Source organism: Oncorhynchus clarkii, unplaced genomic scaffold, assembly GCF_045791955.1.
Source record: "Oncorhynchus clarkii lewisi isolate Uvic-CL-2024 unplaced genomic scaffold, UVic_Ocla_1.0 unplaced_contig_8549_pilon_pilon, whole genome shotgun sequence".
Taxonomy (NCBI): domain Eukaryota; kingdom Metazoa; phylum Chordata; class Actinopteri; order Salmoniformes; family Salmonidae; genus Oncorhynchus; species Oncorhynchus clarkii.
In genome coordinates this window covers 703,515-717,711 of record NW_027261136.1, presented here as the reverse complement: position 1 = coordinate 717,711, position 14,197 = coordinate 703,515, and the positions used below count along the sequence as shown (strand labels likewise).

The 14,197-nt window shown below is 40.5% G+C and overlaps 1 protein-coding gene across 1 annotated transcript; it reads left to right on the top strand.

The window, feature by feature from the left end:
* The first annotated feature begins 277 nt into the window (after positions 1-277).
* On the top strand, positions 278-13,746 carry LOC139405181 (NLR family CARD domain-containing protein 3-like). The gene is made up of 7 exons (XM_071147602.1): positions 278-327; positions 696-850; positions 5,193-6,963; positions 9,698-9,871; positions 12,208-12,381; positions 12,690-12,736; positions 13,214-13,746. Exons 1-7 carry the CDS (start codon positions 278-280, stop codon positions 13,744-13,746), a joined length of 2,904 nt encoding a protein of 967 aa, XP_071003703.1.
* The last annotated feature ends 451 nt before the right edge of the window (positions 13,747-14,197 follow it).

Sequence of the window (14,197 nt, the reverse complement as noted above, 5' to 3'; positions counted from 1 at the left end):
TATATTATTACTGTGTAAAACCTAGCAGTACTACTGATTTCTCTGAGAGTGAGACAGATATATATTATTACTGTGTAAAACCTAGCTGTACTACTGATTTCTCTCAGTAAGGCAGATATATAGCTTTTAGAAAAAAACATGATCATTTGTCTCTCTGAAATGAAGTGATAGATTTCAAACAAATACATCATTGAACAATGCCATGATTAGATAGATAACACTCTTTCATAATGTCTGAATGTCTGAAAATGGATATATAGCATTTTGGAACTGGTCTATGGGTAAACCTATAAAGTTTAGACAGGGAGACTTTTCTACTGAACAAAGGTAAGAAGAACTCATGGGTCATGGTCAGTGAGTTAAACAACACTGTCTCTAGTAATTTCTCCTCTCTCATTTTCCCATTTATTGTTGTTGTTTTCATAATCTATAGGCTAATCATTTTGTCAATTTTCATAGTCCTGAAACAATATTAAACAAACACAACATTCCCTTCCTCTCTGTGAGTGTGTGTGTGTGTGTGTGTGTGTGTGTGTGTGTGTGTTTGTCAGTGTGTTCAATGTGTGTGTGCCAACAGGAGAGATCAGAGTCAGATATTCTCAGTGGTCAGTCTTCCAGGAGTCATCAAACAGACCTGGCCTCCATATTCAGTGTATGTGGTCCTGTTATGTACATTTGTTTTTGTTTACCTCAAGTGCCAGAGACTTTGAGAATCAGAAGCAGGATAAGGAAGTGGTGGACATAGAAGATGAGAAGCAGGAGAGCAGTGCCAGAGAGGGGGCTCTGAAGATCACACCGCAGGTCCTGAGGAAAATGAACGAGAAGGAGCTTGCTGACACACTGGATAAATGTAAGAGCTGTCTGCCTCATGTTGAATGATGTTTTATAACATTTAAAAGCTGTACCTAAAGTACAGATAAAGTAGCTGTGTAACTCAATGATATTGTAGCAGCCTTAACACAACACTGAGTATCCTCATCAAGTAGCAGCAGGGATGTTGTATCAATATGGCATAGCAGTCAGACGTCCTTTGTCCTAAACTTGTCGTGTCCCGTGTATATATATTTTTTATTTTATTTTATATTTACATGTATATATTTATTTTCCAAAACTCAACTTCAAAACACTCTCCTGCAACCCGCCTCACCAATTTTTTTAAAATATATTATTTACCTCAAATCTGAAATCCACAATAGACGCTAGCCAGAAGCTAGCCAGAAGCTAACCAGAAGCTAACCAGAAGCTAACCAGAAGCTAGCCAAAAGCGAATCAGAAGCTAACCAGAAGCTAACCAGAAGCTAGCCCGAAGCTAGCCAATTTACTGGCTAACGGTTAGTATTCAGCTAACCACGATTGATGGTCATCAGCTATCCTTTAGCTCCAAAAGCTATCTCCAGTTTTGTACAACGCGACTCAGACCAGAACATAACGGACCTATTTTTCTCTCCATATCCCCGGATTTCAACTGAAAGCTCTGGACATTTACACCTGGATCTCGCAGCTAGCTAGCTTGTCTTGCTTTGGCTGTAAAGCATAATTTCAAAATCTGAGATGACAGGATGATTAACAAAAGGCTAAACTGTGTTTCGCTACATTTCACTTGTGATTTCATGAATATTAATATTTTCTAGTAATTTTTTTTGACCGTTGCGCTATGCTAATTAATGTAGTTGATGACAATTCTCCCGGATCCGGGAAGGGTAGTTCCAAGAGGTTATTAACACCCCAGCCGTCCTACAATCTAAGCTCAGCGGTCAAATGACCTCCACTCATCACTGTCAAGCGCTCCCTGAAACACTTCAGCGAGCACGCCTTTTTAATCGACCTGGTCGGGGTATCCTGGAAGGATATTGATCTCATCTCGTCGGTAGAAGATGCCTGGTTATTTTTTTTAAATGCATTCCTCACCATCTTAAAACCTCTTAGAGCTCCCCTGAATTATTTCAACATTTTGTTAAAAATCGCGCAACATTTCAACGTCCTGCTACTCATGCCAGGAATATAGTATATGCATAGGATTAGTATGTGTGGATAGAAAACACTCTGAAGTTTCTAAAACTGGTTAAATAATGTCTGTGACTATAACAGAACGTGAACAGCAAAGGAAATCCCAAGAAAAACCTGGTCACAAAAACCACAGAAAAGTATTAATCCGCCAGTCTCTGAGTTGTTTATTGCAAGCAAAAATAGTTAAGGGTGGGCTTGCAGTACCTACAACTTCCACACGATGTCGCCAATACTGCCATTTTCATTGGTTTAAATTCTTGGAAAAATGACAAATAGGTCCTTCCTGTCATCCAGTAAACAGGAAGGGACTTATGGGAGAGACAATGGACCATGATTTCAGGAGAAGCTGCTGTTGAATACAGATCGCCCAGTGATCAATTTGATCGATTATTAACGTTTACAAATACCTAAAGTTGTGTTACAAACCTAGTTTGAAGTGTTTTGTAAAAGTTTATAGGCAACTTTTATAATTTTAAAAAATGACGTTGCGTTTTGGAACGGAGGATTTACATGATTCAGACGGGCCATATAAATTGACATTTTGGGCATACATGGACGGATTTAATCGGGAAAAAGACCCAATTGTGATGTTTATTGGACATATAGGAGTGCCAACAATGAAGCTCGTCAAAGGTAATGAATGTTTTATATTTTATTTCTGCGTTTTGTGTAGCGCCGGCTACGCTAATTCTTTTGTTTACGCTACCTTCAGGTATTTCGGGGTGTTGCATACTGTCAGATAATAGCTTCTCATGCTTTCGCCGAAAAGCATTTAAAAAATCTGACATGGTGGCTAGATTCACAACGAGTGTAGCTTTAATTGAGTACCCTGCATGTGTGTTTTAATTGAAGTTTGAGTTTTATCGAGCACGATTAGCATTTGGCGTTGCGCATTTCCGCAGATTATTGGCCAGGAGAGTCTCTCTAGCCGTAAGAAGTTAAATAAGCATGCCCCATTCAAGATATTTCGAACCAGGAACAGATATAGCCCTTGGTTCTCTCCAGACCTGACTGCCCTTAACCAACACAAAACATCCTATGGTGTTCGGCATTAGCATCGAACAGCCCCCGTGATATGCAGCTGTTCAGGGAAGCTAGAAACCATTATACACAGGCAGTTAGAAAAGCCAAGGCTAGGTTTTTCAAGCAGAAATTTGCTTCCTGCAACACAAACTCAAAAAATTCTGGGACACTGTAAAGTCCATGGAGAATAAGAACACCTACTCCCAGCTGCCCACTGCACTGAAGATAGGAAACACTGTCACCCCTGATAAATCCACTATAATTGAGAATTTAAATAAGCATTTTTCTACAGCTGGCCATGCTTTCCACATGGCTAGCCCTGCCCCAGTCAACAGCACTGCACCCCCCATAGCAACTCGCCCAAGCCCTCCCCATTTCTCCTTCTCCCAAATCCAGTCAGCTGATGTTCCGAAAGAGCTGCAAAATCTGGACTCCTACAAATCAGCCGGGCTAGACAATCTGGACCCTTTCTTTCTAAAATTATCTGTCAAAATTGTTGCAAACCCTATTACTAGCCTGTTCAACCTGTCTTTCGTGTCGTCCGAGATTCCCAAAGATTGGAAAGCAGCCATCCCCCTCTTCAAAGGGGGGGACACTCTTGACCCAAACTGCTACAGACCTATATCTATCCTACCCTGCCTTTCTAAGGTCTTCGAAAGCCAAGTCAACAAACAGATTACCGACCACTTCGAATCTCACCATACCCTCTCTGCTATGCAATCTGGTTTCAGAGCTGGTCATGGGTGCACCTCAGCCACGCTCAAGGTCCTAAACGATATCTTAACCGCCATCGATAAGAAACAATACTGTGCAGCCATATTCATTGATCTGGCCAAGGCTTTCGACACTGTCAATCACCACATCCTCATCGGCAAACTCGATAGCCTTGGTTTCTCAAATGATTGCCTTGCCTGGTTTACCAACTACTTCTCTGATAGAGTTCAGTGTGTCAAATCGGAGGGCCTGTTGTCCAGACCTCTGACAGTCTCTATGGGGGTACCACAGGGTTCAACTCTTGGACCGGCTCTCTTCTCTGTATACATCAATGATGTCGCTCTTGCTGCTGGTGAGTCTCTGATCCACCTCTACGCAGACGACACCATTCTGTATACTTCTGGCCCTTCTTTGGACACTGTGTTAACAACCCTCCAGACGAGCTTCAATGCCATACAACTCTCCTTCCGTGGCCTCCAATTGCTCTTAAATACAAGTAAAAGTAAATGCATGCTCATTAACCGATCGCTGCCTGTACCTGCCCGCCCGTCCAACATCACTACTCTGGACGGTTCTGACTTAGAATATGTGGACAACTACAAATACCTAGATGTCTGGTTAGACTGTAAACTCTCCTTACAGACTCACATCAAACATCTCCAATCAAAAGCTAAATCTAGAATTGGCTTCCTATTTCACAATCAAAGCCCCATATACTACCCACCACTGCGACCTGTACGCTCTCGTTGGCTGGCCCTCGCTTCATACTCGTCGCCAAACCCACTGGCTCCATGTCATCTACAAGACCCTGCTAGGTAGAGTCCCCCCTTATCTCAGCTCGCTGGTCACCATAGCATCACCTACCTGTAGCACGCGCTCAGGCAGGTATATCTCTCTGGTCACCCCCAAAACCAATTCTTCCTTTGGCCGCCTCTCCTTCCAGTTCTCTGCTGACAATGACTGGAACGAACTACAAAAATCTCTGAAACTGGAAACACTTATCTCCCTCACTATTTTTAAGCACTAGCAGTTGGAGCAGCTCACAGATTACTGCACCTCTACATTTATAATTTAGCACAACTAACTACTACTACCTTCTGTATTTATATACTTTTTTATTTGTATACTCATTTATTTATTTATTTTGCTCCTTTGCACCTGATTATTTTTATCTCTACTTTGCACATTCTTCCACTGCAAATCTACCATTCCAGTGTTTTACTTGCTATATTGAATTTACTTAGAGAGAGAGAGAATTAATAACAACATCAATAATACAACTAATAATATAATCAGTCACACCAGTCTGTAATGCATTATGAAAACATTTACACATTTATACAGTCAGTTAAGATAATACATTATTGTAATTTAAAACTTTATAACAGGCCTTCAATACTGTAGGCATTAAAACAGATGTAATGTTAACGTCCTCTGTGTTTTTTTAGATTCAGATGATCTTGCTGTGATTTCCCAACGTGAACTCAAATCTAATCTAAAGAAGAAATTTCAATGTGTATTTGAGGGTATCGCTAAACAAGGAAACCCAACACTTCTCAATAAGATCTACACAGAGCTCTACATCACAGAGGGTGGAACAGGAGAGGTCAATAATGAACATGAGCTGAGACAGATTGAGACAACAACCAGGAAACAAGCAAGACCAGAGACTGCAATCAAATGTAACGACATCTTCAAACCCTTAACTGGACAAGACAAACTTATCAGAACTGTGCTGACAAAGGGAGTCGCTGGCATTGGAAAAACAGTCTCTGTGCAGAAGTTCATTCTGGACTGGGCTGAAGGAAAAGCAAATCAGGATGTCCAATTTGTATTTTCATTCCCTTTTCGGGAGCTGAATTTGATGAAAGAGGACAAACACACTTTCATTGAACTTCTCAATCACTTCTCAATGGAAACCAAACAATCAAGAATCTCCAACTATGACAAGTACAAAGTTCTGTTCATCTTTGATGGTCTGGATGAGTGCCGACTGCCTCTAGACTTCCAGAAGAACAAGATCTGGTGTGACGTCACAAAGTCAACCTCAGTGGATGTTCTGCTGACAAATCTCATCAAGGGAAATCTGCTTCCCTCTGCTCTCCTCTGGATAACTACCCGACCTGCAGCAGCCAATAAGATCCCTTCAGAGTGTGTTCACCAGGTGACAGAGGTACGAGGGTTTAATGACCCACAGAGGGAGGAGTACTTCAGGAAGAGATTCAGTGATGAGGACCTGGCCAGCAGAATCATCTCACACATAAAGACGTCAAGGAGCCTCCACATCATGTGCCACATTCCAGTCTTCTGTTGGATTTCTGCAACAGTCCTTCAACACATGCTGAAACATAAGAGAGAAGAGATGCCCAAGACTCTGACTGAGATGTACACACACCTTGTGGTGTTTCATACCAAACAGAAGAATGAAAAGTATCTTGGGAAAGAAGAGACAGATCCACACTGGAATAAAGAGATCATTCTGTCACTGGGAAAACTGGCTTTTCAACAGCTTGTGAATGGCAATCTGATTTTCTATGAAGAAGACCTAAAAGAGGCTGGCATTGATGTAAATGAAGCCTCAGTGTACTCAGGATTGTGCACACAGATCTTTAAAGAGGAATGTGGGCTGTACCAGAACAAGGTGTACTGCTTTGTTCATCTGAGCATTCAGGAGTTTCTGGCTGCTGTATATGTGTTCCTCTCATTCATCAACAACAATGAGAATCTAATGGACAAACTGCAAACAAAAGACGAGTCTGAAGTTATTGTCTACAAGAGTGCTGTGGATAAAGCCTTACAAAGTGAGACGGGAAACCTGGACCTTTTCCTCCGCTTCCTTCTGGGCCTCTCACTAGAGTCCAATCAGAATCACTTACGAGGTCTACTGACAAATTCAAGAAGCAGCTCACAAACTAATCAAGAAACTGTCAAGTACATCAAGGAGAAGATCAGAGAGAATTCCTCTCCAGAGAGGTGCATCAATCTGTTCCACTGTCTGAATGAACTGAATGACCATTCTCTTGTGGAGGAGATCCAAAGCTTCCTGAGAACAGGAAGTCTATCAAAACCCAACCTGTCACCTGCACAGTGGTCAGCTCTGGTCTTTGTGTTGCTGACTTCAGAAAAGGAAATGGATGTGTTTGATCTGAATAAATTCTCCAGATCAGAGGAAGGTCTTCTGAGGCTGCTGCCAGTGGTCAAAGCCTCCAGAGCTGCTCTGTGAGTAAATAAAATGACATTTAAGAACTAATCATCATTTAAAAACATAATGAATAACACATTAGTGTAACAAAATGACAAAGACAGTTCTAGGAGACGGAAGATGAATCTATATGTTGATTGGGAGAATAAACCAAATGCATCTACCATTGTCCTTCTACACTACTCGTTAAATGAACAGTGTGTTTGTGGATTCATGACAATCTCTTTGTCAGGCTGTCAGGCTGTGGAGTCACAGAGGAAGGCTGTGCTTCTCTGGTCTCAGCTCTGAGGTCAAACCCCTCACACCTGAGAGAGCTGGATCTGAGTAACAATGACCTGAAGGATTCAGGAGTGAAGCTGCTCTCTGCTGGACTGGGGAATCCCCACTGTAAACTGGAGACTCTGAGGTCAGTATTCCTGTAGTTGGTCAACAAGTGATAACTGTTACCCAGATCCACATGTGTTTACCAGACACACATAGTCCACACCATATGTGTTTGGACAGTGCTATGCTCGAGCATTTTGGATTTGAGATAGAATGTATCTTACTAGGTGACAGTACAGAATGTCACCTTTTATTTGAGAGTATTTCCATATATGTTTTACTGTTTCATGTACAGTGGCTTGTAAAAGTATTCACCCCCTTTGCATTTTTCCTATTTTTTCTATTTTACAACCTGGAATTAAAATGGATTTTTTTTTTTGGGGGGGGGGGGTTTGTATCATTTCATTTACACAACATGCCTACCACTTTGAAGATGCAAAGTATGTTTTATTGTGAAACAAATAAAATACAGAGATCTTGAGCCAACGTCAATAATTTGTAGAACCTTTTCAGCAATTACTCTCTATAAGCTTGGCACATCTGGCCACTGGGATTTTATGACCTTCTTCAAGGTAAAACTGCAGATCCTTCAAGTTGGATAGGTTCCGCTGGATGGGTTCCGCTGGATGGGTTCCGCTGGATGGGTTCCGCTGGTGTATCTTTGAGTCAAACCACAGATTGAGGTTTGGGCTTTGAATAGGCCATTCCAAGACATTAACATTTTCCCCTTAATCCAGTTGAGTGTTGCTTTAGCTTAAACCTCTGTCTCAAATCCCTGGAAGACTGAAACAGCTTTCCCTAAAGGATTTCCCTGTTTTTGGCACCATCATTCCTTCAATTCTGTCCAGTTTACCAGTCCCTGCCAATGAAATATATCCACACAGCATGACGTTGCCACCACTATGCTTCACTTTTCGTTTTTTAATTTTTTTTCCCAATGTTTGGAAACAAGTAATTTTTTTAATTTCACTTCACCAATTTTAACTATTTTGTGTATGTCCATTACGTGAAATCCAAATCTATTTAAATTACAGGTTGTAATGCAACAAAATAGGAAAAACACCAAGGGGGATTGTCACGTTCGTCATAACGAGGAGACCAAGTCGCATTGTGACAAGAATACATAATCATTTTAATGAAGAATGAACAAACAATCCAAAACGACCGTGACGCTATGCGACACAAGTACTGACAGGCAACTACACATAGACAATAACCCAAAAACTATCCAAGGCATATGGCTACCTAAATATGGCCCCCAATCAGAGACAACGATAAACAGCTGCCTCTGATTGAGAACCAATCTAGCCGACCTAAAAACACCTAGACAAGCCTCATAAATATACAAAAACCGTAGACAGGACAAAAACACATAACACCCTCATCACACAACCTGACAAAATAATAAATAAAACAAAGTTAACTAAGGTCAGGGCGTGACAGTGATGAATACTTTTGCACTGTATGTATTAAAATAGCCTCAAATAAAATGTGATATTATATACTGTCACCTCATATGAAACATTTGATCTGAAATCCAAAATGCTGGAGTATAGAGACACATTTAAAATGTTAGCTTCACTGTCTAAATAGATATGGTGTGGACTGTATACTCAATACAATCTAAATCTGATACCTCACTGTCTAAATAGATATGGTGTGGACTGTATACTCAATACAATCTAAATCTGATACCTCACTGTCTAAATAGATATGGTGTGGACTGTATACTCAATACAATCTAAATCTGATACCTCACTGTCTAAATAGATATGGTGTGGACTGTATACTCAAACAATCTAAATCTGATACCTCACTGTCTAAATAGATATGGTGTGGACTGTATACTCAATACAGTCTAAATCTGATACCTCACTGTCTAAATAGATATGGTGTGGACTGTATACTCAATACAATCTAAATCTGATACCTCACTGTCTAAATAGATATGGTGTGGACTGTATACTCAATACAATCTAAATCTGATACCTCACTGTCTAAATAGATATGGTGTGGACTGTATACTCAATACAATCTAAATCTGATACCTCACTGTCTAAATAGATATGGTGTGGACTGTATACTCAATACAATCTAAATCTGATACCTCACTGTCTAAATAGATATGGTGTGGACTGTATACTCAATACAATCTAAATCTTATACCTCACTGTCTAAATAGATATGGTGTGGACTGTATACTCAATACAATCTAAATCTTATACCTCACTGTCTGTCTTCTGACTGATTCTGCTTTTTAAACTGGTCTGGTCAGTCTACTTAAATATTTGTACTATTAATTTTCTACAACTAATATTATGATCATTTAGGACACTGATGTATCTGAATATGTTGAAAAATATACTGTCACTATTTTCACCACCAAAGGATAGCAGTTTGGTTTTAATATGATTTGACTCTTTGCAGGCTGTCAGGCTGTCTAGTCACAGAGGAAGGCTGTGCTTCTCTGGTCTCAGCTCTGGAGTCAAACCCCTCACACCTGAGAGAGCTGGACCTGAGTAACAATGACCTGAAGGATTCAGGAGTGAAGCTGCTCTCTGCTGGACTGGGGAATCCCCACTGTAAACTGGAGACTCTGAGGTCAGTATTCCTGTAGTTGGTCAACAAGTAATAACTGTTACCCAGATCCACATGTGTTTACCAGACACATATAGTCCACACCATATGTGTTTGGACAGTAAAGCTTACAGTTTTAAATTTGGTGCTTTGCTCCAGTATGTTGTTTGTGTCCCCCCAATGTTTCATATTAGGCGCCAGTACAGAATGTCACCTTTTATTTAAAGGTTTTCATATGTACAGTATATCACAAAAGTGAGTACACCCCTCACATTTTTGTAAACATTTGAGTATATCTTTTCATGTGACAACACTGAAGAAATGACAGTATGCTACAATGTAAAGTAGTGAGTGTACAGCTTGTATAACAGTGTACATTTGCTGTCCCCTCAAAATAACTCAACACACAGCCATTAATGTCTAAACCTCTGGCAACAAAAGTGAGTACACGCCTAAGTGAAAATGTCCAAATTGGGCCCAAAGTGTCAATATTTTATGTGCCAATATCATTTTCCAGCACTGCCTCTTGGGCATGGAGCTTCACAGGTTGCCACTGGAGTCCTCTTCCACTCCTCCATGACAACATCATGGAGCTGGTGGATGTTAGAGTTATTTTTCTAAACGTGAAATAGATATGTATGAAAATACCCTCAAATAAAAGGTGATATACTGTCACCTCATATGAAACATTTGATCTCAAATCCAAAATGTTGGAGTATAGAGCCACATTTAAAATGTTAGCTTCACTGTAAAAATAGATATGGTGTGGACTGTATACTCAATACAATCTAAATCTGATACCTCACTGTCTAAACATATATGGTGTGGACTGTATACTCAATACAATCTAAATCTGATTCCTCACTGTCTAAATAGATATGGTGTGGACTGTATACTCAATACAATCTAAATCTGATACCTCACTGTCTAAATAGATATGGTGTGGACTGTCTACTCAATACAATCTAAATCTGATACCTCACTGTCTAAATAGATATGATGTGGACTGTATACTCAATACAATCTAAATCTGATACCTCACTGTCTAAATAGATATGGTGTGGACTGTATACTCAATACAATCTAAATATTATACCTCACTGTCTAAATAGATATGGTGTGGACTGTATACTCAATACAATCTAAATCTGATACCTCACTGTCTAAATAGATATGGTGTGGACTGTATACTCAATACAATCTAAATCTGATTCCTCACTGTCTAAATAGATATGGTGTGGACTGTATACTCAATACAATCTAAATCTGATACCTCACTGTCTAAATAGATATGGTGTGGACTGTATACTCAATACAATCTAAATCTGATACCTCACTGTCTAAATAGATATGGTGTGGACTGTATACTCAATACAATCTAAATCTGATTCCTCACTGTCTAAATAGATATGGTGTGGACTGTATACTCAATACAATCTAAATCTGATACCTCACTGTCTAAATAGATATGGTGTGGACTGTATACTCAATACAATCTAAATCTGATTCCTCACTGTCTGTCTTCTGACTGATACTGCTTTTTAAACTGGTGTCATGGAAATGTCCTGTATTACCAAATCATGAGAGAGCAAACCACACACAGAGTCAGAGTTATATCATGAAGTCCATCTTTCATTATATGAGCTTCACCATACCCTGTGACTCTCAGATCCATTCAGTGTCTATAAATGAATTATCTGAGAGTGTTACAAAACATTCCTTAGTATCATTTATAGCCAAGACACACCAATCAAAACTCACATGCCGAATAACAGATCTTAGGAACATTACACAAAGAACCTTTTACCAGAAAAAAAGAGTATCCCATAATTTATAGCATTAGCTATAAATTATTGTTCAGTTTGGTCTCCTAAACCGAAGTTCCTATCTCGTTCTTGGTACCACTTAGAAGCTTACGGAGAGGAGTGACTGGCACACAGACATTGTGGAGCCACCTAACTGGTTCCCCATTAATCACACCATCCCTTCACATGGATTAGGAATAGTTTACAGACACATTCACAGATAAGACTAACCCGAACTCTACCCTCTCTGGGCCCAAGCAACTTCCCCACATAAGCATACTTATGAAAATGTATTCATCAATGTTAGCTAAATAATTCTGATTCTGCTACCACACTGGTCTGGTCAGTCTACTCAAATATTTGCACTACATATTTCTCTCTACAAGCTATACTTTAATAAATTGTAAATTATAATGATGATAAATTCATTTCTGAATATATATGTCCGGTTTCAGGACACTGATGTGTATCTGAACATTTACAAAAATATACTGCCACTATTTTCACCACCAAAGAATTGCAGTGTTATTTTAATACAATTTTACTCTTTGTCAGAATGTCAGGCTGTCTAGTCACAGAGGAAGGCTGTGCTTCTCTGGTCTCAGCTCTGAGGTCAAACCCCTCACACCTGAGAGAGCTGGACCTGAGCTACAATCACCCAGGAGACTCAGGAGTCAGACTGCTCTCTGCTGGACTGGAGGATCCACACTGCAGACTAGAGAAACTCAAGTATGTAGAGGGTTTATGTCAATGTTCATATCAGACATGTTTGACTTATCAGGCTAGTTAAGACAAACATTCTTACCACCCTTTGAACAAAGTTATATGCTGACTGTGTGTGTGTGTGTGTGTATCCAGTGTGTCCAGTGTATGTGTGTCCTCTCAAACACAGACTGGACACACACAATAGACACACACACACAATGGACACACACACACACGCTGGACATACAAACACACACACACTGGACACACACATGTGTGAGAGTTCGTGTGTATCACTCAATGGCTGTCTGTTCTTCTGCTTACCGCTACAGTGTGGAACATGGTGGAGAGTACACAATGAAACCTGGGCTTAGAAAATGTGAGTGTTGACTGCTGTGAAGAATATGACTAAGAATAAGTCTTAATTCAAGTTAAGTCAAAGTCAAAGACCACCATCATTACTTACTTGGTCATATTAAATATCAGCTGTAGTTCTACAGAAGCAGAGATCAGGAACACCAAGGTTTACAAAGAGTTGATTGGACTGTGTGTGTGTGTGTGTGTGTGTGTGTCGCGTTCTTGTTACATGAGAAATGTGTGTTTGTGTTCATGATGCATGCATTCAGGTTTGTGTGTGTGTGTGTGTCTGTGTGTGTGTGTGTGCAATTAATGGGAATAAGTGTGTTTTATATTACCATACAGTATAACATATGATCATTCAACAATTCTCAAGTTACCTTAACTTTTCGTTTTGATACCTAGAAACATCTACATTAAATGAATTAGTGAAAAGTGAGTAAACATTCTAATGTGAATGATGATGATTTCTAATATTGTGTCTGGTTTCATCCATCAGATGTCTGTGATCTCACACTGGACCCAAACACAGTAAACAGACTCCTCTCTCTGTCTGAGGAGAACAGAAAGTTGACATGTAGGAAGGAGAAGCAGCCGTATCCTGATCACCCAGAGAGATTTGAGGACTGTAGACAGGTGCTGTGTAGAGAGGGTCTGACTGGGCGCTGTTACTGGGAGGTAGAGTGGAGTGGGAGAATGGGGGCTGAAATAGGAGTGACATATAAAGGAATCAGCAGGAGAGGAAGGGTTGATGACTGTTGTCTTGGATGTAATGACAAGTCCTGGAGTCTGATCTGCTCTGACAACAGTTACATTGCCTGTCACAATAATAATGATAATACCACTACCATAGACTTCCGCTCCTCCAGCTCCCACAGAGTAGGAGTGTATCTGGACTGGTCAGCCGGCACTCTGTCCTTCTATAGAGCCTCCTCTGACACACTGACCCACCTGTACACATTCACCACCTCATTCACTGAGCCCCTCTATCCAGGGTTTTATGTTCATGAAGACTCCTCAGTGTCCCTGTAAATAAGAACCTGACACACACACAGAACAGACACACACACATACTGGACACATGCACACACACTGGAAACACACACTGGACTGACACACACACATACACACACTGGAAACACACACTGAACAGACACACACACACACACACACACTGGACAGACACACACACACACTGGACAGACACACACACACACGCACACACACACACCAACACCCACACTGGACACACACACAGAACAGACACAAACACATACTGGACACACACACACACACCCGACAAACACACACACACTGGACACACACACACTGGAAACACACACTGGACACACACACTGGAAACACACACTGGAAACACACACTGGAAACACACACTGGACAGACACACACACACTGGACAGACACACACACACACACACTGGACAGACAAACACACTGAACATACACACACACTGGGCACACA

Coding starts and splice junctions, on each gene's coding strand:
- LOC139405181 (XM_071147602.1), top strand. CDS start 278: ATGGGTAAACCTATAAAGTTTAGACAGGGAGACTTTTCTACTGAACAA. Junction 851..5,192: donor TGCTGACACACTGGATAAAT/GTAAGAGCTGTC, acceptor GTGTTTTTTTAG/ATTCAGATGATCTTGCTGTG. Junction 6,964..9,697: donor AAAGCCTCCAGAGCTGCTCT/GTGAGTAAATAA, acceptor GACTCTTTGCAG/GCTGTCAGGCTGTCTAGTCA.